Below are 27,754 nucleotides of genomic sequence, written 5' to 3'. Positions count from 1 at the left end.
TAGTCGTCTATGGTCGGAGTGATGGCTCTTGGTAGACACTCGAGAACTTTTCAACCTACTTCAAAAAAAGGAGGAGGTTCTCAATTCGACCCGTATGTTTTTTTTTCTGTTTGTTACGCGGTAACTCCGCCAATTATGAACCGATTTGAACAAATCTTTTTTCGGCGTATAGGTAATACCTCAAGGGTGGTCCCATTTAAATTTAATAATAAAAAAAAAACAACCCCCAAGGGTGGAAAATTGTAAACCAATTTGAACGATTATTTTTTTGTTGAATATGTATTATTAAAAGGGTGGTTTCATGCGTATTTGAAGAAAATATTTCACCCCCAAGGGTGGAAAATTGGGGATGAACTTTTTTATACGCAATATCTCCGCCGATTATGAACCAATTTGAACCATTATTTTTTTGTTGAATAGGTATTATTTGTGTTCACGCATTTGAAGTCGGTTTTTTTTAAGTTATTATATGGATGGAGACTCATAATTAGACCACCAGCCGAAGACATTATTATTGATTTTCCGTGATTTTGACTACACAAACAGTCATTAATATGAGTTACAAGTATCTATGGCATTGATCTGTTGGTAATATAATAAACTGTTGAGAATTGATTAGTTACTTACTTGTCTTCTTCCGAATGATGAGTTTCGACAGGATCAGACACGTTACAGCATTCGTCCCGGATGTGAAACAATATCGGGATGCGTAACCCGTGGACATGCTACGGAGACAATCTGCAATTTTACATTCACTTTAACATTTTTAATGATACCCTAATCCCCTTATTACAAAAAAGTTAAACCCAGCACGAACACTGGTTTAAATATTTCCATACTAAATGTCTTTAAACCAGAGTTCAACCAGTCAACTTTTTGTAATAAGGGAGTATAAGTTTAAATATTATTGAGAACTTTCTGTAGCTACAAACAATGTCACAGCAAGCTATACACTATGATAATCGTAATGTTTAGTGTAATTTGCTACAAAAATGTAGGTACATTAGTCCTGATATGCTGTCAACTGTACCTACAAGCAATTTTTCTTCCAAATTTATTTACTCACTTTATTTATAATTACTTTACTAAAGTTGTCCACGTGCAGGTTATAATAAAATTTTGGCTCTGATTTAACATGTGTTTTACGACACCCAAGAGTTTAAAATTGGGAATCCTAGTGGGACAAGGTGAAATAAAACACCAATATTCATGCATTATTTATTGATAACATATTAATTACTAAAACGTTTAATTTTGTTTAAAGAGGTAAGGCTTCTAGAATTAATATATTTCAACATATTTTAATTTGTAAATAAATGTAATTTTATAACAAAAACACAAACATTCAATATGCGTTTGTCTGTACGGCATAATGGACCGTAGAGCTAGCCTGACCATATTATGGCGAACGTTATGATCTGTTTTGCTTTGAAGAGTTTATGTAGTACGAATAAGGTACATAGGTCAACGCCTGTGGCGTTACAGTTTACACGTATCAATTACAGCTCTCTTGCCAAATATACCTTACAGACGACCGCATATTGTATAAAGATACAATGTCATATAAAGTTATGAATAGTTTATAACATGTGTTTCAATTCAATAAACAAAACTACTGGACGAAAAACACTGCATATGTAGAAAATATATTGATAGTCACAGCTAGTAAAATAAATAACTCTGAACTATACAACGTGGATGGATTCACAACAAAATATACAGAGTGCCAGACGAATGTTATCATTTGATTAGTTATGTAATATTAGGACACATATGTTTATTCCAGAAAAGACAAAACTGCAAATTGTTAATTATTGAAACAACTACGTGATATTTAGTCAAGAAAATTGACAATGATTAAATCTACAACATTTATTTGCATTTTAAAGTAAACATTCATTAGTATGTTTGTATTCTTGTAGGTATATTGAGAACGTAAACTATGCTATAGACACATAATACACATCGATTTATCGTCATAGTATACTCACTTCAAAAGTGCTTAATCTAAAATGACACGATTTTCCAATACTGCGCATTTTAATATAGGAGTAACATTGAATATATTTTAAATAGGTGAGCTACAGAAGTGAGCTCACCTTGCGAGCTCGCGTCCCGGACCCCCGCCTCGGCATAGAACTTATAATACACCCCAGGAATTATTGAGCGGGGTACTCTCTGAACATTCATAGAGTATAGATAGACACATATCCATACAAATATATTTTTTTTTCATTTAAGTGTTTTTTATGTATCCGTTAAACAACATTAAAATGACATCAACCTTAAACTTACTGGCAATATCTCCACCAGAGGTGTCAGTTTGTCACAGCAACAATGATCAAAAGCCAACACAACATAGACTCGAGTTATACAGATCCAATACCTATACCAGTGTGTTTTCGTTCCAACAGACCTTATCAACCAACCTGGCTTGTGCTGTAACAAGCTGCCTATCCCCTCGGGTTTCCTATTGATTTCATAATTAAAAATTTTGCAATATACTTATTTCTAATTCTAAGTGTATAAGTCGTTTACTAGAAACACTCATGAAAATATTATTTACAAAATACGGATAGATTATTGTTTTACCTTAGTCTCAATAAAATCGACTTGCTACTTCGAGTGGCCACTTATTTGTAGTATTTTTGTATTGATTTGAAGGACATCATTTTGCCACAGTTTGCTTGAAGATATTATTACAATTTTACGTTACATCTACGTATAATTATGTCTATAAAATACGAACTAGGAATATATTATACTACAAAAACTTTCTACAAGCAAATAATATAGACTTTAATACACAAGTTAAATAGCTGCAACAAAATATATTAAAGTTTTAACTGAGTAATACAGTATGAACTAAAGCTGTATTCATCAATAAAATTATGCAACTTATTTTTAACCAAGATTAATATTACTTAATTTTGTTAAAAATATAAATAAGTATAATAGTGTCAATCAAAAATACATAATCTATGTTAAACAGATCATTTTACGATTAAAGCAAATAATTCCCCTGTCCATAGATCCATCATCATAATATTATCGTTATCTCACACTATTTATTTATTACTAACACCGATATTTGAATATAATATACCTACTTAGGTGAAATCCTGAAACAGTTTTGTAGACAGATGATTGATTTACTATTAGTGCACGCTTTTAAACGTACGACTTGAGACGGTGAGTTGTGTGCCTCTCACAGTGTACTCGGCTACGGTCAGTTGTCAGTCGTTAGTTTAAAATGCGCTGACTAGCTCGAAATGTCAATGGCGACAGTAAAATGTTTAAGCTCGACAAGAGTTAAATTCCATAAATCTTTTAGACGGAATACATAAAGTTCGAGCTGCTTTTGCAGAAACGGTGTGTCCATCGAAACACTCGAATCTAAAACTAGCTGCCTTGGAGCGGTTCCAACTGCACATCCCTCGGCGACTGTACATAGTCGCGATCATCACATAAATCACTAGAGATTAAAACAGCTTACTCACTAACACGTACGAATAATCAGAATTGATCAATAGTATATAATTGAAGTGTATAATTTAATTGAAATCTCAAAAACGTTCTCGTGTAACGAAAACGTTCAAAAATACATCAATGTCCACACCGTTTCGTGACGAGCGACTATTGATAAGGTCTAATAATAATTTGAATACTTATCTTAGGCATGTATTTAACCCGGCGACAAAATAATCATACGGGATATACAAATAATAATTAAATAATTAAGCTGCTTTCATGTAGTATTGACAAAAAATAAAAGTAGCTACCAAATAAATGAGTTAAATTTTCAATTAAATAGACATCCAAAAAACATGTATAATCTCTTTCGAATGTGAAGAAATATTTAAAACATGAAGGCATCTTAATAATAAAGTCACCGTCATTAAAAATTTTAAAATAGCCCAGTTTCGAGGCTAATTAAACTGTCGCCGAAATAATTAGATACAATCCTAGTTATTTTATTACCTGCAAATAGTTGCTATAATTTTGAGTCGTCGGGAAAATATTAACCCTTACCTTGGCTTATTGTACCATAACAGTTACATAGTTCGCGAGTGCACTTCGTAAAACGTTTGTACTCACATTGTCCTTGATGCGTAACCGCTCAGACTTTTCACTACACGTACATGATAAGGTAGAACATCGCGGCGGTGAGTCCGATGCACATGATGGTGATGGCGTATGTGAAGAGCCTGATACACTGCAGTTATTCGCGCATCAGAGGATAGATATCCTCGAAGTACTCCATTAGTTAGTTGTCCATAGCCCCGGGGGACGGAGGGCCGGCGTCCGAGCGTGCGGCGAACTGCGCGCAGTTGGCGATGACGGTGCGAGCCAGGTCCTTTATGAGCTTGTACGGGGACGGGTGGACCAGCAGATCGCTGAGGAGCTTCAGCCCGCCCTCCGACTCCATGAGGCTGCAGTACTTGTCGGCTGGAAGCAGGGTTGCATGATTTCAATCACGATTTTTATTGCATAACTTTTTTAACACGTAGACTGCCAAAGTAAATGACAATGACCAAAAGTGGTCCAAATGTCCACCACTAATGAGACCTATATTGGCTTAAAGTCCATTAAATAGAGATTAACTTTCAGTATGGGACGAAAAAAAAATATGCTGTCAGTAAAAAGTTATGACTGTTTCAAAAATTGTAGTAGTTTACGCGCTAATATCAGGAACTACTGGTTCGATTTGAAAAATTCTTTTTGTTATGGATAGCCTATTTATCAAGGATGGTTTTAGGATAAATAAAATCACCCTACAACCAATAGGGGCGGAGCAGTAAAGTCAAATGTTGTAAAAATGGGAAATATTATTCTAACTATTTTTACGCTTACAAAGTCGTAGGCACAGCTAGTATAATATTTAATAAAATTCATCTATAACCCCGCGCCACATGCGACATGACTAGGGCATGCAATTCGGATATCCGGATATCCATATTATTCGGATATTCGCCACAATTATTATTCGAATAGCATCTATGTAATTATTCGGTCTTTTCGAACAATACGAATACGCCTTTCCTATGAAAAAAATTGTAAAAATATCTGACCGCAAACTTATTAATAAAACTTAAAACTATTAAAACTGCAGGCAAGAAGTTAGCGGTAAGGTTAGATGAATGGACAAGTGCGCGCAATCGCAGATATCCCTTCAAGTGCCAACCAATATTCGCGAAAAAGGTTAAAGTGCCAGGCATATGGTTTCCAATGGTGCTAGTGTTATGGTGTAGTTATCTCCTGTGGTACTGAGATTTTTTGTTTGTAGTAAATCAGCAGGAGTCCAGTGACTCAGTTGCCCTCAGTGGGCATCCGGTTTCTCAACTGTCCTAAAATCTACTAAGGATACTCCTGACACTAGCTCTTTGCAGTCTGCTGAATAGGAAGCCTTCAATAGTCATGAGTTGTTGGACTGATGAGTTTGGATGATTTGAAAGTTTATCCTTGTAGCGGTGTGTGGCTCTTTATTTCCTCTCTGACTGTGGGCAATGGCAAGTCCTGATAGATGAGCCTGTTGCTGATATACCACGACATTTGGTAAATCAAACGTACGGCTTTTGTCTAAAAGTGCCCGATTATGTCGAGATTGGAGTTGGCAGCTGTTCCCCACAGCTGTATCCCGTAGGTCCAGATAGGTTTAAGGATAGTTTAGTTAGTAGACCATCATTTTACTACTGGTGTTCAGCTGTGACTGGACTCCGACAAGCCACGTCATGTTTTTTAGTTTGGCATCTAGGTGCTTTCTCCAGATTAGCCTGCGGTCCAAGTGCAAGCCCAGATACCTAACGTCCTCAGCGGCTCAGCCTGAGGTATTTGGATACCATTAAGTTTAACCGGTGGGCAGGAGTTTCTTCTGAGAGTGAAGGTTACATGAACATGCACAGATTTGAGTGAGAGTGAGGCCGTCACTGGATCGTCGTGTGTTGCCATCGTTACATTGTCGTCAGCAAAGGTCCCTGTGAATGTATTTGCAGTTGTTGGCAGGTCTGCGGTAAACAATAGGTATAGCACGGGCCCCAAGACACTACCCTGGGGTATACCGGACGTTATGTTGCATAGGGCAGAACCAAAGTCTCCAGATCTGACTTCAAAGCATATGTCTTTCAAATACGACCTAAGTATTTCGTAGAACGGGCATGGGAGGTTCTGTTTAAGTTTGTACAAGAGCCCTTTATGCCAGACCTTGTCGAAGGCTTGACTTATGTCCAAGAACGCAGCTGAGCAGTATCGTTTCTTTTCTAGTGCTTCAGAGACGATGTTTATGGTTCTGTGGACCTGTTCAGTAGTGGAGTGTCTTTCCCGGAAACAGTGTGGTGTTCAGGTATCAGATCACCGATGTGGGGCTTCATTCGTTTGAACAGTATTTTTTCGAATAGGTACCTTCGATAGCAGCCTTTTTTTATAAAAGTAGTTATTGAAGTTAGATGATAGTATTAAGCAAATCCTTATTAAAATTATTATAGTAAAAAAAGTGTTTCTTTTAATTTACATTATATTGAAAATAGCACTATTCGAAAAAATCGTTTTATTCGAAGTATTCGAATACCATAAATTTTAGTATTCGAAATATTCGAATAGCAATATCGAACGAATAATGCATGCCCTAGACATGACATAACATGCGTAGATTAGTCCAAAATGTGCAATGGATAGAATGATATCAAGAACATTTTTCGGATGAAAAGGTAAAAAACAGACTTTTCAGTCAGTCATAACTTTTTACTGACAGCATATTTTTGATTGCGGTTTGGTTATAATGAATCAGTATTTAGTAGACTATTTTACTACATAGGTCTCGTTAGTGGTGGACATTTGGACCACACTCCATACGTTTTTGGTCATTGTCCTTTACAAATTCGCCAAAATTGAATTTTTTGCTAATCGATGTGTAATGGCTTGAAATTAATAGTTATTGATAAAAAATATTTTTTTTTACTACATTCAACATCAAATAAACCGCACCTTCTGCGACGCGAACTTTAAAGATTTTCTTCTGACACAATCATGGTGCCCCCACAATATTGGTGTTATTTGAAAGCCCAATAAATATCCTTAAAGAAAAATACATTTCATTTCTAAATAAATGATTAACATTTACAATAAATGTGACTTGAAAATAGACCTCACTTTGGGCTCACCTCTGGGATCAATTAGACCAATTTTTATGGTTATAAAACCAAATAAAGATCTCACGTGTCCTCTTTAACAGATGGATAGCAATTAATCCCAACTTAACAGTTTTATAGTCATAAAAAACGGCTATAGAGTAACTACCTATTTTTTGAAGAAGTGACTCTGGATCCTTGTAAAGAACACATTTTTGGGGTAAAAACCTTTCCTTTAATGAAATGAAGTTTAAAACTAGGCTTTTAAATGGTACCAATGTTGGTGGGAAGTGGAGATGCATACGTTTGATAAGTGCTTGTCGCGGGAGGTGCAATTTATTTGATGCCGAGTGTATTTATATTGATATATTATATCCATAAAAAAAACTGTCAGCCACCCGTGCCTGACGCGACCCGAATGGTATAAATTTCAGTCACAGCGCCATGTCAAGCATTTTGTCAGGCACAACAAAATCACGCTTCTGCGTTTTGGCGGGAACTACCGTGTCGCATCGCTTTCCTCGCTTTAGCCCTCGTGAATACTATCGCTCTGTCCGGCTGCTGTCGGTCAACTGTCAAATTTCGTGTCGTGTAAAGTCGAAAAAGACAGCAAGTTATAACTAACTCTCTTCAATGCCCTAATCAGCCTCATTTTTGTCCGTAATGTTTCAATTTTGTACACAAATAATAATTTTAATAATTATGCTTAATAATTTATTCTGAAATATATCGTAAACTTGTGATTTTATTAATAAGTTCAAATATTTGTCGTGTTTTTACTAAAATTTTCATTCAAACCTATGTTAATTTTTATTTAGGTACAAGAGTTGCAGGCCATGCTGAACATACTTTGTTGGGGGCCACGTCAGTCATTTAAAATAGGAAGTAACGCATTAAACGTGCCAGGCGGCCTACTGCGGTCGTTCGATTTAGATGCTTCAGTGTCAGGCTCCAGTGACTGACATGGCCCGAATAGGTTGCATGTTTGTCAGTCACCGGTGACTGTCATGGCAGGAAAGAATTAATGAAACGCTGGGAGTTCATGTTAATCAACTGTAATGTTCCAAAACAGGTATTAAAGTATGAAATCGCGGTTTTGTATGGAGAAGAAGAAAAATTTCATTTTTCTGTACAAACATTTTTGTGACAAAATGAAAATTGATACAATATTGCAAAAAGATATTCGTATTTTTGTAATGGAAACCGAACCCACATAAGACGAAATATTTGTAACAAATAGTTTTTTTGTTTCAGTAAAAAATATAACTTACCATCTTAACCTACGATTAAATTACTTTTTTATTGGGATGTTCCCTATACTATACATAAATTCTACCTAAATTCAAATGTTTTCCGAAAGAAAAACTAAGGCAATGATTGAAGAAAAATTAAAATAATCACGATTTAAAAAAAAAACATGATTTTTTCAACCCTGTCTGGATGCAAGTGATATCAATGATTGTTGAAACTAACAACCGAAGCTAGTAAGAAGTTGGATGCAAACGAATATGAACTTCTCGCTATAGCGTGCTATGGGGGCAAGTTTTGTCCAAGGGTGTCCTTGTAGAAGTTAATGATGATTTTATACTCGTAGGCGGCAACTATTGATTATGTATTACAAAAGATTGTATAAGATTTTGAAGTAAAAACTTGCGTGTTTTCGAAGGTTTGCTACGACAATAATTAGATATTCACACGTATATTTAGCTTACAAGGAGGAGTTAGCGAGATTATTTATTAGGTGACTGTTCCACCACATCTTCTCAGCGCCAGCCATTATTATCATGAGGGGTCATAGCTGTGATGCTAAAGACACAGCCTTACTTATAAACGTTTATTAAAATTAAGACACAGTTTAACGGTCTATTAAATAATATCTTAACTTAAAAACGATAATTAGTGTTAACCAACGTCTTAGTGACTGCTTAAATAACTGTCAAGTTAAACAGCGTCGGACCCTTGTTTAAAGCCCTAATTACCAAAATGGCGGATCAAAAAGTTAACAGCTGATGCGTGACGTGCCATGCAACGCGCTGTGTTGCTGCGCTGCGCGAAGATACACACAAAAAATAGTATGAAACATATGGCAAAGGTTGACGCAAACATAATACAAAGTGAAAGTATAACAATAGATAGACATTACAACGGTTGGTGTTTCTTAATACCTACACAGTTAAAATAATTCAATGGACTAATAATTCACCACATGTTACGTCGGCGAAACCCGAAACACTAAAAAGACTTGAGTTAAACATTCCGACAATAAAATCCTAAAGGCTTCCTAAGGGTGCATGTGCGTGAGAAACTAAAATTACCATGCCTTAAAATTGCGCTAAAAACTAACAAAGCATTTACATCTTAAGTTTGTACAAGAAGTATTACAATTATCTAGTGTATATTATTATAATTGGTACATAATTTTAATATGGCGTATGTGGGACATAGTCGCTACAGTACTTTTGTTTGTTTGTTGTTGTAGACTTGACAGTTGACTGACAGACAGCGTTTCATTTGACATAACTTTGACGTTTATTATTCTTAATTTTAGCATTGGCTTTCGGCATTTTGGCATTAGAACTGGTCTGAAGTTCGGTTCAGGTGGATTTAAAAAAGAAAAACTCTAATTAACAGTTGATTAGTTAAGTGACGCTTAAGCAGTGTTTATAAGTGAGAAATATTTAATTACTGATTAAGAAGTTAACGAGTCATTAGTTAATTAGTTGCTTAGACGTTGATTAGTTGATTTTTATAAGTAAGGCTGTTATTTGTAAGCCAAAAAAAGTGTTTACGAATAATCGTTAATATAAAACAGAGAGTCAGCTGTAAACCTCATTTCATTAGAGAGAAAGTACTAACTTTACCATCCTTATACATTTTAGAAGCGGCAATGTTTGCCAGAAAACACACTTACCTATTTCAGCATGATCAAAACCCCCGACGAAAAACCAAACTTCTCCTTCCAACTCCTAATTCAGAAATGTTCAGAAATAGTCCTGCCTTCCGTTGTATACAAATTTATAACAAGCTGCCTGATAATGTAAAAAATATACCTAAAGATCACATATTCAAAGATAAATTAAAGACATTTTTAATAAGTAAAAGTTTTTATAATGTTAAAGAATTTATGGAAGAAAAACATAGTATTTCATGTTAAGTTGATAAATAAATATTGTTTCGAACGTATAAGTGCCCTGAAAAGGGCTTACATAATCTTCTATATGAGTATTTCTCAAAAAAAATGTACATCTTGAAAAAAAAGTGTGCTTTGAAACAGTTCAAAAGTTTTATATTTATAAATCATCACACAAAAAAACACACACAATTTTGAAGGATGAATATCTTTAAAATAACGAAGAATTATAGCTATAATCCTACTTATTACCAAATATTTAGATATTTTAAAAATAGTCCTTTTTTACCTTTCATACAAAAACCTGTTTGCCACCCTAGCTTTTTCATGTGTTTTTGTTTCATAAAATGCGATACGTAACTAAATTATTGTAAATTTCTTTGTATTATCGTTCTACAGTAACCGCAGTTTCTGTATCAAATTGATTTTCTATGGGGTGATATAATAATTAGCAATTTAAAGCAAAAAAACAAAATGAGTCGCTCTCATTTACTATTTCGTTATTTACTCTTTAGTTACGATTATTTCTACTTTCCCATGGTTTCTGAACAATTCCATATTTTTTTTACACGGACAACAATAGCTGCACTCTGAATGGCTGTTGGCCTGACGTCTCCGCCATACATCTATCGCGAAAATCAGTGAAAACGTGTGTGTTTTGTGGGATTACTTTTTCGTAACAGGAAGTAAAATCAGCGATTTTATATAGAACGGTAAGTCTTCATTTAACCATTTTCTGTAATACGTGTGGTACGAACATTTAGTAAGCTTTTATATTTGCTGTATAGCCTGACCAGGAACATAAAAACCCTCGCCATGTTGCGGAAAACTAATGGTACTAATTTCTTTTAATGGCAACAGTAACTGAAAACTTCATTATAATGTCACCTTGCATGTCAGTTTATTGCTGTCATAGTGTAAACAAACTTTATTTTAAATGTGCGCAATTGATTTTGTGAATAAATTGCTAAAATCTTTTTATAGTCGTGAAAGAAAAGTGGTTCACAATGTGTTAAAGTATTTGTCGAAGAGAAATACTAAGGGTTCGGACAATATTTTCATTGAATAATGTTTCCGACAAAGGTTGTCAAATTGACTGACATGTTTATCGTATAGTACAGTCAACTATGAAAATTAGCTGTGGTTTGTTTCAACTACCTATTTTAAAGTTTTTTGTCACTTTTTAAGTGTTGAATTTTATGGAATTGGGAAAGAAGTACCGAGTTTGAAGCGTTCTTAGTTGAATATTCAAGTTCTGAATTTTATTATTGATGAATAATAAAATAAATCCTACTAGCTCGATTGATGGTTTCATTTAATTTATTTAAACCAGGTTACCTATAATAATATTTTTTCGTTAATTTATGAAAATATCAAATTAGCCCGTAATTCTGAATCCTGATACATAAAGTTAGCCTATTAATTTAACACAGGTACGACTGTACTCAGTGTTGCACTATCAAATGCAATTGACGCGCCTCTATGCCAGGGTTTTTATGTTCCTGGTCAGGCTATAACAGCTTTTATCAAAAAAATACTTGTTTCTGATCTCATTTTGTCTAATATTTCGTTACGTTTTTTACGAATTGAGAATGTTACTAGGTATGCAAAATCACTTGAAACCTATGTTACAGTTAAGCTTTTACATTTACAAATACATTAGTTTTTATTTCATTCAAAAATACCCAGTAGTTATAATTTTATAGGCATTCAAAGTTCGCTTAAATATTGAGTCCCGCCGACGGTCACGTGACCCCGTGTGACGTACATTCACAGCGTCCGCTCACTAGAAAACGGATATAAACATACTTAAATATTATTTTTTTTGTAAATACAAACTTATTATACATATTAACACCCAGACCCATCACAGAAATTAAAATTGAACCAAACCCAAACTTGATGCGATTGTGTCGTTTTATTGCGAATTACCTTCCAGCTCCATCATTAGACCCCGATTACTGTATAGAATTAAAATACTCATCAATACAAAACGAACGAGCCCAAACTCGATGCATTTAAGTCGTTTTATTATAGAGTTCCTATGGCCACCTTCCAGCTCCATCATCAGATCAGCTCCATGTCATCATAATATTGCATGGTCATCCAAATCACATGTGTTTGCGAAATTTCAGCTTAATCGGTTGCCTGGAAGTGGGTCTTAATTCAGCTTGCAAGATTCCACCCATACAAATATGAGCCAGTCGTTGTAATATGACGTCACGCGCATAAAATGGCGGGCCGGCCGCCGCCCGCACTTTTAAAATTCAATATCTTGGAAACTAATTGACGTATCGAAATAATTCTTTCACGTGTATTTTTTATTTTTAACAGAGAATACAGAAAGCTAAAAAACAAAATTAGTGAACATTCTTCATTTTGTTACGTTACGAAAAAGTACAACATAATGCTGAGTGTATACTGTTATTACCTGACTAAGCATAGTAATATTCACTACTTAATTTATTTCAAAAAATATAGAGCGTCAATAACAAAAGGATTGGATACTATCTGCTTTACAGAAGTGCCACCAGCAAAAAATAATCAAATCATTTAAATTACGTTTTTATGTGATTACTTCTTTTGTTTTTTTAGGAATGCCGCCAAAAACCAATGCCGAAAGGCAAAAAGCTTACAGAGAACGACTCAAAATGGATAAACATGATGGAACAAAAATAATTTTATTAAAATAGTATGAATGATTACTCCCTTATTTTATTTCTAACCCCTTAAGAGCGTTTACGTCTAGCGTGGCATGTCAAGTTTAGGTAATTTCGATGCTAGTTTTATTCACACTAAAATAATTATGACTGTGTGCGTGTTCTCACGCTCTATAGTCAAACCAAAATACTTTGATCCACCATCGTAAAAGTGTGCCAGGCTGTCAAGTGACAGCTCAAGGAAACTATAAAATCTTCAAATCTTCCAACACCGACTCCATAATTATAAATAATGGTATACATTAGTCCTAATCTTTATCAAATAGTAAATTATCAAAGGTTTTTTACTATTTTGAGAATATTTTATACAGCCTATGTTCAGCAGAATTTTTTTTGAATATTAATGGTGAGAGATTTTTTAAATCGGTTCCATTCAAAACAAACTTTTCCTGTTTATTATTCTTTTTTTATCCGGAAAATGCATAACATTTCATACCCACAAGCTGCGGGGGCTCTAGTGGGTTATGTGGGGTTCTTCCTACCAGAAGGTGGGTAGCCCCTACACCCACTAAAAACCTGACTGTTTCTGCCATGATCCATATGAGTGATAATATGAGGGAACGCGGGACATCGCCATTGGCTGTTGCCTTTAGCATTCGTCCTTAGCCGCCACCAGACACCTCCATGTCTAGCGACCGAGGCCTGTTAGGAAGGGACAGTTGGAGACCATAAGCTGTCCTCTTGCGCCCAGGGTGTCGGCGGCGGATAACCGGAGTGTCGACTGAGGCCTCTCGCTCCCCCTTTCCACTGCTTCTTTCTGTGAAAGAACACTTTCACAGAAAGTAAGCACACTATACCATAAGATTATTTGTCTCATCATATATTTTATACTAATGTAGATATTGTTTCCGAAAGCTAGCGGGTTCATTCCGTACCTGTACGCTTCATGCGTTCTCTAGCTAAAGCTGAAAATCAGTGTTCTGCCCTTTTGAGGGTAGTGTTTATACTGAGCTCTTTGCTTTTTGCATCGCTGCGGCACACATCACTCTGACGCAGGGAACTATTTGAAACGCTAGTCATCTTTATCTTATGTTGTTTTGTCACTTTTGTTATGTTGCAACTGTTGAAATTATTACTAACCTGTGTAACAAAATTACCAGTGGTGTCACCTAGTGTGTTTCTTGACTAACTTTATTTCGATATTGAATTGAATTTCAATAGCAACTATACATAATGTGTGTGTTAAAAGCATTAAAAAAAGTGTGTTACAACAAATAAACAATTTATCTATCTATCTCACGCCTCTTCCCGATTGGTAGGGAGAGGTCATTTCCAACCGCCGCTCGTTCGCTTAGGCTGGGCACTGTTGGAGCGTGTCAGTCTGCTGCGGTGACTCACGTGCCAAGACTGCAGTGTTATCTGACAACCATCTACAGGCTCTCGGCCTATAGGGTGGAGGGCCTGTAGATGGATGGCCCGAAGCACCCATGGCACGGTAGAACCTGGGTCGCCCTTTGTGTGAGGCGATCATGCCGTCGCACCCACTCCTCTAATACAGGCAGAACTGCCTCTATGGTGCGACGTAAATTTGGCTGACGGCCAGGCGTACCCTTCAGCACTCTAGGGCCTAGATCCTCAAGCCTCTACCTTTTGGTTTCCACCTCCCGTAGTGCACGTACACGTACATTTCCCCTTGGGACCTATGGTCACCTCGCAACTGGCGTCTATTCTCGGTTGTCGACACGAGCTTTGTCGCCACTGAGGATAAATGGCATAAATAATATCGATTGTCACCAGTGGTGACACATACTTTCCCAGTTGTAGCACAGAATAATAATAAGTACTACGTACAGAAGTTTTATTTCGCGAAGGTATTTAAAAAAATGTATGGTCAATGTCATTAACAATATGGTGTAATTTAGCCTGTCTCAAGAGTCAAGCACCATTTTGTTGACAAACGTCAGTGATCGGCACTGCGCCGAAGCTATAGGGCTGACTTCGGTAAAATGTTGTGACGTGAGGTGCCAAACTGCGGAAAATGGCGGAGGAAATACATGATTTAGCATGAATTATCATGAATAATATTAATTACTTATTTACCTCTCAGTGTCTTGAGGCAACTTAAAAAAAGTACATTCTGTTTTTATTATTATTTAGGCAGTTAAATACTGCACAGTATTTAGTACACCATTTTCTTTATTTTCTTCCATCATAAACAAGAATACGCGTGCGTGAGTCAATGTTCGCTCGTATGTGAGGCCTTGTCGAATAGTATCCTGTAGGTGGGCCATCGTGCGTGTTTTGTTTTCGATGTAAACTCGCGGAGATGAACAGGCCTGGTTGTAGCTACAGGCTTTCTCACAACTTATGACAAATTAGAAAAATACATCCCAATTATGCCTAGTGGGGACGTACACAAATATTGACACAAATGTCATCGTGCATGACATACGTAAAGTAAAAGTCAAGTAAGACCAGATGAATACAAATATTATTAATTTTATTAATAATTCGTACGCGTGGACCTCGTTTTACTCCTTAGTTCGTAAAATCTGTTGTTTGATATCATGTTGATAGATGGCGTTTCACGGCTTCCCCCTCATGAATATTTACGAACGTCAAAAACAGTAGTTTGTCCAGCGCTGTAGATTTTAACCAATGACGATAGATTGCGCTTTTTAGACACGTCTTATTTATTTATTGAAATTTATTTGTCACATATCGTCATAAATTATAGCCTATAATTATGTTAATCTGGTTTATAAACAATAATACTGTAAAGTTTCAACAAAATCCGTTCAGTAGTTTTTGAGTGAAAGAGTAACAAACATCCAGACATCCAAACTTTCGCATTTATAATATTAGTAGGATTGTTATACGTCGCCACTAATGACAATATTTTTTTTTCCCATTTATCCTCAGTAGGGATAGGGACATAGTCAGTGTCCACAACCGGGAATAGACGGACTGCGGATACTATGCGGTATCCACGAATTACCTCAGCCTGTCAGTGATATCATGCGTTGCGCTTTTTTGAACAGTAGGATGCTCCACGACTACACAGCACTGTGCCATACTCGAGCCCCATATAGGACCATATAACGCGCGACGCAAAAGTATAGTCAGCGACTCAGTGCAGCCGGGCCTCCGAGATTAGGCATCAACCGGCTTAGTGCGCCGGCGGTAGCCAAAAGAGACGATTCAAGTGGCGGTCAAATGACCACTGTCCAACTAACTACAATCCGAGGTACCTACCGCAAAGATTTTCCGACTGTAATATGTTGTGTATGTTCCCCCTACAACTAGGTGGGACCCTGCTGGCAGAGCATTCCTATTAACTATTCTGTAACCACCTATTTATGGCAAATAAATTATTAGTATTATTCCTCTTTATAATATTAGTATACATACATAACTTGCTGTTCCAAATTTTCGTCATTCGTTTTCGTTTCATCGCTAAAAATAACTTAATTTTATTTTTCATTACTTCTGAAATAGAATTTGTAGTAAAAATAGACTGTAATGACGTGATCGCAAAATCTACCACCAAGATTTTGCGGATACACTATAAAAGTCCAGCTACCTGTCAAAGATCAACGTACGCGTGACACATGTCAGCAGAGCACCGAGCGACGTGACCTCACTCTGGAACGCCTCGAGGCGGACTGAATTTGAACGATTCGTGCGCGGCGATTTATAGTAGTTTTCAAATACTCGTAGAAAAAAAAATTACAATGAATTATTTTAAATTTCAAAGTAAATATTTTAGATAAGATATTCTTCTATTATATTAAGCTATTTTTGTGTTGAATAAAGGAAGAATATTGGTGAAAAAATCACTTTGATTTTTGGGTATTTCACGTTCTTTTAATTTGTGATTTCTTATTGTAAAATGCTTAAATCTAAAAATTTTCTCAGATAACTATTTGCCCAAGGATCTATGCTATAGGATATAAATGTTTGTTAAATCGTTTTCACAGTATTTTTATAAAAATTTCAGCTTGTAAACTGACGCTTAAGTGGAAATTTACAAAACCTGTGTGGACTTATCTTGATAGAATTCTTAAATGCTAAACTAATCGCAATATTTTCTCAATTAACTATTTAGACGACGAAATTGCCTAACTATTTATGCCTATAACATATTTGTAGTATTACTGGTTAATGATTGTAACGAGTTGAAAAAGTACTGTTTTTGCGCCAAACGGCGTAAACGCTCTTAATATTACCCCGTATTTGGGTGCATACTTACAAATATTTCGAATTGAATAAATGAAGAGCATTCACAATATTTCGCCAATGTATAACAAGACACTGCGCTTCTAGTCCTAACTAAGCAAAGCTTGTACTATGGGTACTAGACAACGGATATAAACATACTTAAATACTTTTTTTTTGTAAATACATAGAAAACACCCAGTCCAATACAAACAAATATGTTCATGACACATACACATTGTATTGGATACATTGTTTGCATTGAAACATATTATGTATGTTTGTACTGTGCGGGAATCGAACCCGCAAACTCCGGAATAGTAGTCCGTTTCGAACCACTTTACCAAACGGCCGTCTGATTGATTATTAATTTGCATTAACTTACGGTAGACCGTGGTCAAGTTGGCCAAGGCCCAGACCGCCCAGTGCTGGCACTGCGGGGTGTGGTGCGCGTGCAGCAGGCTCAGGATTGGCTCGAAGGAGCGGTAGTTGATGTTCCTCTCGGACTTGAGGTCCCAGCGGTCCACGGCGGCGGCGACGCGCGCCAGAACCGCGTCGCGCGACGGCTCGTCCACTGTCCAAGCCCGCGGACCGTCGGATGCCATGTGAGCTAGCACGCCAGCCGCGTTGTAGCTCACCTAAACGAACATCACTATTAACATAGAGAATCCCAGGTCAAAGAGCCACAGCACACATACTTTTATCATCGATCGACAGATTTTGCGACTTCATGAGTTCGGTCGCGTGAATTGCCGCGTTAGGCGTTTTTAAGTGTGCGGTGTGTAATGTGTGGTCGCTGCAATCAGCTTCTAAAAGGCGGCTAAATCGCCGATCGCCGATGCTAAAATTATACAATATGTGTGCTGTAACTCTAAACGCCACATTTTTTTTAAATACATGAGTATTGAGTCGACCACGCCCGCGGACCGTCGGATGTCATGTGAGCTAGCTCACCTAAACGAACATCACTATTAAAATAGAGAAACAAAAGGTGCACCCTCATCGGGAACATTCGCCGGCAATACGACGTTACAGATTCGAGCAATACATCAGTGAGGGAGGAAACCCGACCGAACCGAACTAACTACATAGACCTGAAAACTATAGGCTTTGATCAGCTATGTTGTATCTATGCAATTTATGTATTTGTAAGCTGTTTGTTTTCCGAATACATAAAATAAAATAACGCGACATTTTTAATAACTTACCAACAACAGTTAACATAGCTATTTTTAAAGTCAAATAATATAAATAATTCTGGCGACAACATCTTATCTGACCTATCAAATCATATCTGGCGAGCACTTGTAGTTTGTTTTTACTTACTTACGCTTAGAGAAACTTCCAGTGAGAAAAAAATTAAAAACCAGCCATAAGTAATAGTAAAGGAATCACAAAATTAGCTCTATCTCCTAAACTAAGCAAAATCGTAGAACATACATGGTGGGGGTGACCTTGATGTAAGGAATCTAAATTTTAGCTTTGAACGTCAACTGCCTGGCCATCCTGTATATTGTGTTAAAAGTTTATGTAGAGCCAGTATTCTGCGTTATTTGTCTCATTATCCTAGACATTTTGCTTCTGAGATTTCTATGTTTGGTTTGGAGCTTTATATCATTATCTGGATATTGGTGAATGACAGTGGAGTGCTCGTATCTGGGCAAATTGTACTTTCAGTTCCAGAAATGCGAGTTTAGATTATTTCTGTTTTACACTTTTTCTCATTTTGGTAAATATTGTACTATGTGGCAGTTGAACAAAGCGTGCATCAACCGATGTTCTGTGATGATGTATTTGCAGCTCTCGAATAAAAATATCAGCTAGCATGTTCAGGGGACTAAAAACTTGATCACATTGTAATATATTTCTATTGGTCACAAATTAAGATCCCAAATAAGTATATCTCCTGCACTACAAACATCGGGACAAACTTGGCCTTCTCTAGTTAAGTATTTACTGTTAATCAAGCTGTAGATTTCCGATAGTGGGGATTGTCCACTGATCGGCCACATGCTCAGCAGGACGAAGTCTGTTTTAGAAATAAGATACTAACATAGCCTAAGTTTTTACTAACATTATGGATCCCTGTTATCTGAAATAAATACTTTTTATTTTATTTTATTTTAAGCGATTTTGTGAAAAATATTATTAGCAGGCAGCAAGATAGGTCCCCTTAATTGATATTTAATATTTATGTTTATTTATGTGCATATTCTTAAAGGTTACTAAACTAAACCTTTGTCACCTGTTAACCGCTTCGCTATGGAGGGAGGTCGAACCTTAACTTCGAACTCCTTCCTTTGTTCTGATTAATTTCGTTGCGGGTCCAATGACAGTTTAACTTGCCCTCGGGACAAACTTGACTTTCACTGGTTGGGTTTTTATTGGCGGTCAAGCTGTAGAGCCTGGCTACACAGGAGTTGCAGCGGTGGGAACGAGAGGTAGGAATAGTAGGCCCGTTTATCATCATCATTTCAGCCACAGGTGAACTTAGGCTTACTGAACATAGGCCTGCCTCAATGATTTCCACATCACCCGTTGTTCGCAGCAAAAGACATGTTGACACCACCAATCAATTGACGTACTTTTTAAAACTGTCAAAATGAAACTCTCCCATAGATTTTCTATGGCACTACAAGCAAGTGACGTCACTATTTTATCAACTCAAATAAACTACTTTTTATAAATTACAATGCGATCAAAAATCGTAATTTACAGGTAATTTAAAATTAATAGGGGATGTTTCCTGGGTAAAAAAGCAAGAGTTTTAACTAGTCCGTCAGTTAGCTTATCAAAAACTACTCGACACGTATTTTTCATTTTTTAAAACTAATGAAAATGTAAAGAGATAAACCGTGCCAAAGTTCTAAAGAAAAGGCCCGTGACGTCAGTGAGTGCGTAAAAGTGCAGCACTTTTTGACGTCGCGCGGAACTTCAACGCACTATAACTTTGTAATTATTTGTTTGATTGACAATTAAAAATATACGTGTCCAATATTTTTTTATATTAAAATTGACGGACTATAAATTTTTTTTTAGGAAACTAGCCTATTAAGTTTTTAAGACCAGAATGAAGTGTCTTTTTAGAAAAGTTGTGATTTCGAATTATTGGGGAATGGTGTCAAATTGTCTATTTTAAATACAAAACTGACCTCAATTCCATCACTGGAGGAGTTCAATAAGTCGTAGAACACAGTGAGGAAGAGCTTGTTCATGAGATGCGGCCGCAGCTCGGCCACCTCAGCGACGTTGCCCAACAACCCCATCATGTTGCGAAGCAATTCTTCTTTGTCGGGGAAACTCTGGAATTCACAGTGATAAAGCTAAGCGAGATTTTGGAAAATTAAGGAAAGAAATAAAGAAACATTTATTACGATGAACATCACTTAGTTAAGGACAGAGAACGTATAAAGAAAGAAAGAAATAGCACATAAATATTGCAAGGAAATAAAAAGTGAACTGAGCAGTGCTATCCTGTCGCAACAGCGATGCCCATCGCAATGGGACTCCACTCAGCATATGCCATGGCCCACGGTGGGGAAGGCCACGATGCTGGTTTTCAGTGGGCTCCAATTAAAATAAAGAATAATATCAATTCTTAAATCATGCCAATTCATACATCAAATTATTACATAAATATTGATATTTGATTATTTTAGTAGATTAGATTAGATTATGAATCCAATAGAGACGGTTAACACACTGCGGTCTCCGGTGAGACGATAAGAGGTCTAGTTCATCAGACACGCGACAATCCGCATGGTTCTCATTAGCGCGTTTCTCACATCATCATCATTTCAGCCATAGGATGTCCACAGCTGAACATAGGCCTCTCCCAATGATTTCCATGTTGACCGGTTGGTAACGGCCTGCGTCCAGCGCCTTCCTGCTACCTTTATGATGTCGTCGGTCCACCGTGCGGTTACGGTTTGATGCAAATGTACAAGAACTGCCCAGCAACCGTGCGCTTATCGCTGTCTGAACCAGGTCAAATAATGCGCGTGTGTCAACGCGTGATCCGACTTCCCGCGTGACGATATGACACGACGGGCCCTCATTACTTTATCCCCCTTGTGGCGTTTCAGCTCTTTATACATAATATAGAAGCCAGCGTGGTGCTGCGTGCATTTAGTAACAGGACTTTGGTAAACATAAGTATGCACAAAGTTTGTTATTATTATGCATAATCAACGATGACGCCACTGGCCCAATCATCATTGAGTGTTGACTCTTGAAAGTATGCTGTGACTGCTTGCCTACTGATATAAGATAATATATGAGTTAACTACTTGAAGAGCATGACCTGTTTTATATTTTGACAATGCCAAAAGTGCAAATAACCCTTATTGTTTGCAACAACTTGACCTCATATTAAGGCCGCTTGTACACGCTATGAAAAGTTGCGGGCCTACGCAAGAATTCGTGTCGTTTCTATACACGAACCGTGTACTGTACATTGCTCCGGCGCTGACCAAGAAATAATTCTTGTCTTGTCTGCGGCAGATACGGTAAAATGGCAATGTCAGATTTTGTATGGAAAGTGGCGTCTTTTTTTTTTCGCGCGGCCATCGACCAAACTTTATTTTTTGATTACAAAATAGTGTAATAAACCAAACTTACTATGGCATGTATACCTCTAAACTCAGTCTGAACTGAGTTACGAGCATTAGAAGTTTGATTATTTTCATACTAGATTTGCTTTTTGTGCGCAAGTTTTGTAAGAAATTGCAACAAAATATTGCGCTATTTTTTTATTGCGCTGATTCTGCTCCATACTGATGTCTGGAGCCTTTAATGGATGATATTGTTTGTTTACACATACAATCTCACTATTTTGTTGCAATTTCTTACAAAACTTTGCGCGCAAAAAGCAAATCTAGTATGAAAATCATCAAACTTGTAATGCTCGTAACTCAGTTCAGACTGAGTTTAGAGGTATACATGTCATAGTAAGTTTGGTTTATTACACTATTTTGTAATCAAAAAACAAAGTTTGGTCGATGGCCGCGCGAAAAAAAAAAGACGCCAATTTCCGGCATTGTCTTTTCTTGCATGTTCAAGAAGCCTAAAGGAAAACAGTGTACACTGTGAAGCAGCATTCCACAGGGTTAGAATAGATTACACAATTTAACCAATATTTTTCATTATAATAATTTTATTTTTATTTTATAACTAGCGGCCGCCCGCGACTTCGTACTCGTGGACCCCGTTTTACCCCTTTAGGGGTTGAATTTTACAAATCACGCCGTTAAAACCATATTGGACTTCAAAGAACATTAAAAAAAAAAGAAATGAAAGCACTTACCAACACATTTTGCGATTTATTTTTATATTTATAGATCATTTAATCGTTTAATAATGACATTTCCACCAAACTCAATCTGTACATTAATCAAAATCAAAATTATCTTTATTTGTGTATTACTAATTAAATTAGTACTTACAAATCGTCAAATGCTCTTAAGGAGCCTATACATGTCTCATTCTTTTTTTGCCCTACCAGCACTCGAGACAAACATTTGGCAAGTTCTGAGACGCCGTATTATATTTTGAAACTGATAAGATCGTCGTTCTGCATCCTTCCTAAAGTTGTTGTGCCCTAACAGGGTCCAGATTGTATAACTGTTTAAATTGTAAGACCTAATGTGAATGTACTAATGTGGTTATGCAATAAAAGAATGAGTATTGATTGTGACTTCAAAAGCCGAGCTGTACCAACCTTGAGGCAGGCAAGGAAGTACTCCATGCCGCGGTTCTCCAGGAACCGCTGGCAGTTCTGCGGCGTCTCGTCCGTGACGTTCCACATGGTGGACCAGGCCACCTCCAGCACGTCGTCACACACGCGACGCTCCAGCCGGTCGGAGATCAGATTCAGCATCTTCTGTAACAATGCACCTCCTCAATCACATAATTACACAACTTCTAAGCTCCACATAACCCAGACATTTACAAAAACATTTGGGCTAAGGCCCAGAACAGACGGTGAAACGCAACTGCAACGAAACTGCAACTTTCTGATGATTCTGATGAATGAAACTGAAACTGAAAGTTTCAAACTGGTTGCGTCATGTGTGGTCTCTCAACGGACGCTATGGCAGAAACTTAGATGCAATTCCAAAGTAACTAGCAGTTGCAATTTCGTTGCAGTTGCGTTTCACCGTCTGTTCTGGGCCTAACAGGTAAACATAAAACTCAAAATTTGCTCAAAAGACTGGCATGCATAAAACTTAAACTGTGTAGAGAAATAAAAAGAATACAAACACATGAAAATAAATAAAATATAATTTCTTCGCAAATGTTTTTGACATCAACTTTAGCCAATTTATGCATAATTATATAATCAGCAGTTCGCCATTGCCAGGATTATTCAATAACTCCCTCAATCAATCCCTATTCTGCTCTAAAAACTGCCAAATTTCTGTGCGTCATAATGGATGACGAATACTCAGCAAAATTCTACAGTACTAAGGGTCACCGCACACGGGCTTCACGCCAAAGCCACAAAAGCCGTCGGCGGCATATCAAATCAAATCAAATAAATTTATGTAAATATACTCTAAGTCAAGATGATGTTGGAAACAATCAAACACATTGTTTGCATAAATCAATCTCAGTAGCAAGTACTATGGGCTCTGGACGAAAATTGCCTCAATGACCATTGTTAGGCATAATAAATATAATCATACGTGATTTTAAAGACCGCTAGATAACAAGGTGTGTTTAATGTCAACTCCCAAGGTTCATGAACTATCATGCATCATCATGCATGCATGGAGCGGATGAACCGAAATTATTTTGATCAGACGTAATCTCAACGCATACATTTGCGCTAGCCTGAAGTAGTCAGATATTGCTGCGTTTAGTTACAGGGTCCAAAAAGTATTTATTATGGTTAACAACCTCTGAAAAACATATTTGCCGAAAGCAGACTACATGGCTCCCATTATAACAAGGTATAATGTTTCAAAGACGATCTTCAATTATTGATAACGTACAAAAACCCGAAAGTCCTATTAACGTGGATAATTTAATTGAGTAATATACGTAAGCCATATCTATTTATTATCAGTTTATCACTTCTAACGAATATTATAACAGCATTACCTAAAATCGAATATTATACCATTTACAAAAATCGCGAGTATCATTGCAAGAGATTGCAAGCATATAGCAATAACACTGTTACATCGTAAATGCAAATACTGAAAAAACATTTTACATAATACATTAGGTAGTCATTACATTAGTAGCTAGCATCGTGTTATGTGTAAGCCAACGCACACAGCGCGCGTACACAGGACGTGCCGCAAATTAAGCCCGCTTTAACGCGATGCAATTTCAGAACGTGAACACGTACATAACACGCACCTACATATTCACGAAATATGTATGTATGTATGTATCGCTTATGTATCTTCAAACGCGCAGATCGATACAGGCAGGCGCGTAGTTACACCTATGCGGCTATGCATGCTATATTTGTTGCACAAACTGACCCATACTACTTAATCTCACACATTACAATTTTGTTTATTATGTCTAGTTCATAATGATAGTAACAAAATATGGAATGATACTAAACGCATCTTGCTACTACTTCGTCCAAGAATTCAATCAAAGTATAAATCACAGCTAAAACAAAATATTTGTTCTCTGATCATTAAAAAACCAAAGATTATCACGCCCAGCTTCATAACTGTCCAACTCATTGTAAATTCGCACTTGCAGTTAGAATTTTTTGGAGCAAGCCTGTTAGCAATATTATTAAGAAAACTGTCACAAACATTTTGCTAATGTCGAACTTATTTAATTCATTTTGCAGTTGCTTTTTATGTACATATTTCGCACGAGGCACAATTTGGGGACAACTTAAAAGTGCTTGATAAATAGTATAAAAAAATAGGAATAATTAAAAAACCAATTAAGGAAAGATTAATGGCAATACAGTAAAAAATTGACAACACAAATACAATTTTATTTAAAAATGCAAAATAATACTTACACTTATAGCTCCATGATTTCCTAAGAATCGCTTCTGCTTTCCGTCGACTTGGCAGGCCAGTGAGTTCAGCAAATAAATGGCAATTCGCTGCACAAACCCTTCTTGATTGACATCAGATACCCCATTCAGCAATATCTGCACTACCCGCTCATATTCAAAGAGCTGTCAAAAAGTATTGATTAATAACGACATAGTGAGAAATAAAGAAAAAACTATGAAGTAATGCTGGTCAACCTACCACATCAGTGGGAATTTTAAATTGGCAAAGTGTAAGACATCCGTTTCTCATCATTGTGTCGTCACCAAGATGAGCCTCCATGCCATCAAGCAAAGCTGTTATTATTCGCCTCTTCAATTTAATACCAATACGTTCCCTCTCTTTTCCTTTCACAATGTAGAATAAGGTAGCACTAGAATACAATGGAAATCATTAGTAGATCAGAAACATTATACAAGGAAATTAATATTGTGCCGACATTATTTACCTTCCAGAAATTTGAATGTGCTTTTCTGAGACATGGCGATCCATAGCCAGGAGTACAACGGACAATGCCCTTCCAACATAAGCATTGTTTTCATAGCGGAATAAGTAATACAAGTCGTTGAGAGCATGCGTCAGCATAGCTGGCCTCTCCATGTATGCCATAGCTGCTATGAGTATTTGTTCTTCATTGGCATCACCAGATATCTACGAAGTAATAAAATCATTTTGACAACAGGCATGTGATCTTTTGACTCATTGCAGAGGTGGTTTCACCATGACACCTTAAGAGGTAAAATGACAATATAAGAAAATAAAGAAAGGTAAAACTCAACACATTATCTATTATTGTTTAATGGCTTATCTTCATAAGGCCTAATAAATACATTTATAGCTTAAGGCTAGTAGAGTATTCTCTTTATGAAACTGTTTTCATTGGGATTTCAGTTTCTTCGATATGAATAGATGTAATTGAAAAGATTTGTAAGTAATCATGTATTCCATTGTGTATTATTAATTGGAAACAATAATGCAGCTGAGCGGAATGTGGTTTTGTGATTCTTCTAAGTGCTGATTAGGATTGCAAAGTTTTTTGTATTTTTGTTATTAAACACTTACAGACAAATATGAGAAACATTAATTTGCCTTCTTAATAAACTTAAATTGCAATAACAATTAGCCTTTAGTAGTAGTATACAAGTAACTTTTTTAGTAAGGCAGGCAAATAAAATACAAGTCATCTAGTTAGTCACTGTGCGGCTTCTGTACATACATTATTGATGTGACTTTGACATCATAACAAGAAAACTAAGGTGTCAATGTGATAAACCTCTGCAATTTTGCATATAAGTGATTTGAAGATGCAATAATTTTTTACCATTTTGGCGGGTATGTCATGTCGTTTACAAGCACCATGTTGAGTACCATACAAGCCCAGGAATTCCAAAGGACGGTCAACACGGCTCACTAGACCAGGTATATCACAACGCACTTGCTGTTGTGAATTTGATCCAGTCATTACTGTAGCAGCTCCGGAGCCAGCCAAGTTAGTTCCAGAAATATCCAAAGACTCCAGGTGTGGCAAGCTTGTCACAATCCTGGACAAAACATCATTTGGATTCAGATACTTGCACAGTCTCTCAAATGATTGAGATATATCAAGGTGCCGCAGAGATGTTAATGTGGTAATCCAGTCAATGATATCTTTTGACCAATGTACACTGTACAAGATGAGGGAAATTAAGTTGTTTAATTCACTGAGAGCCCAAATAGAGCCCAAAGAAGAACACTCTGACAAGTCCAAGTGTGTGAGACAAGCCAGAGGTTTCAGAAGCAGCAACGGGAATATTGGCAGGTTCCTGCAGTGGATCGTCAGCCTCCTCAGTTTGGGTGCGTTGATTATATAGCCCCTCTGTCTGTATATATTTTCATCGTGTGAAATAATAGTAGTCAACGGTCCAAATTTAAGAGAGATAAGATTTTCGCTGTTACTGTTTATGATGTCTAGAGAGCCTTGGGCGAGATATTCGCACTGGACGAGCTCCACCTCGTAGGGCTTGTGCTCCAGCAGGCACTTGAGGCCCTCGTCGGTGATGCGCGAGTTGCGCAGGCGCACGCTCTGCAGGCGCGTGCTGGAGCGGTCGCGGAACAGGTTCGCGATGTTGTCGTTCACCCGGTTGGTGGCCTGGTACGCGCTCAGGAACCGTTCGCAGATCTCAGCTGGCAATATGACATCGTCTTTCAGTTTACGCCATCGGCTGGGAGGATCTAATTTTGTCATAGTATTCAAGTTGTCGACGATGAAATCCATGCATATGTCGAATAATGAGTCGGGAGTGCTTTCGTACAGCGAGATATCCTGATCGAGCGGCATTGTAAGCGGGTATAATAATCTCTTGTTGCTCAAGATGTAGGTAGAAAATAGAAAGGTATCAAATTATAACATTTCTTTCACTTCACTTTTCACATTTTGCCTCTACTGTTTTCACTGCACTTATATCACTTTTACGCATTTGCTAGAGTAGTTGCACACTTCGAAATTATAATATTCCGGAATTATTATCGAAAATTGTGCTGATAGCTGCCTACACTTCTTCGCACAACGCAACAAGAGAAGTTTTTTCAACGTGTTCGTTCGGA

At 37.0% G+C, this 27,754-nt stretch overlaps 1 protein-coding gene across 2 annotated transcripts; it reads right to left on the bottom strand.

The window, feature by feature from the left end:
- Positions 1 to 1,206: 1,206 nt before the first annotated feature.
- Positions 1,207 to 27,713, bottom strand: LOC135087046 (protein zer-1 homolog). 2 transcript variants are annotated; one of them, XM_063981894.1, is made up of 8 exons: positions 26,493 to 27,713; positions 25,620 to 25,822; positions 25,373 to 25,544; positions 25,135 to 25,296; positions 22,852 to 23,013; positions 20,285 to 20,434; positions 17,518 to 17,770; positions 1,207 to 4,449 (listed from the first exon to the last, which is right to left on the bottom strand). In XM_063981894.1, the coding sequence occupies exons 1-8, from the start codon at positions 27,486 to 27,488 to the stop codon at positions 4,268 to 4,270; spliced, it is 2,280 nt and encodes a 759-aa protein (XP_063837964.1). In that variant the 5' UTR covers positions 27,489 to 27,713; the 3' UTR covers positions 1,207 to 4,267. The 2 variants fall into 2 exon arrangements, with proteins under 2 accessions (XP_063837964.1, XP_063837966.1); XM_063981896.1 differs by having other exon boundaries at positions 22,852 to 23,010.
- Positions 27,714 to 27,754: the final 41 nt, after the last annotated feature.

The sequence above is a fragment of the Ostrinia nubilalis genome, chromosome Z (assembly GCF_963855985.1).
Source record: "Ostrinia nubilalis chromosome Z, ilOstNubi1.1, whole genome shotgun sequence".
Lineage (NCBI taxonomy): Eukaryota > Metazoa > Arthropoda > Insecta > Lepidoptera > Crambidae > Ostrinia > Ostrinia nubilalis.
This window is presented reverse-complemented; position numbering and strand designations above follow the sequence as displayed.

Excerpts from the sequence above, each read along its gene's own strand:
- LOC135087046 (XM_063981894.1), bottom strand. The coding sequence starts at position 27,488 with ATGCCGCTCGATCAGGATATCTCGCTGTACGAAAGCACTCCCGACTCA. Across the intron at positions 25,545-25,619 it reads CACATTCAAATTTCTGGAAG|TGCTACCTTATTCTACATTG; the intron begins GTAAATAATGTC and ends ATTGTATTCTAG. Across the intron at positions 17,771-20,284 it reads CCTCCAGTGATGGAATTGAG|GTGAGCTACAACGCGGCTGG; the intron begins GTCAGTTTTGTA and ends ATGTTCGTTTAG.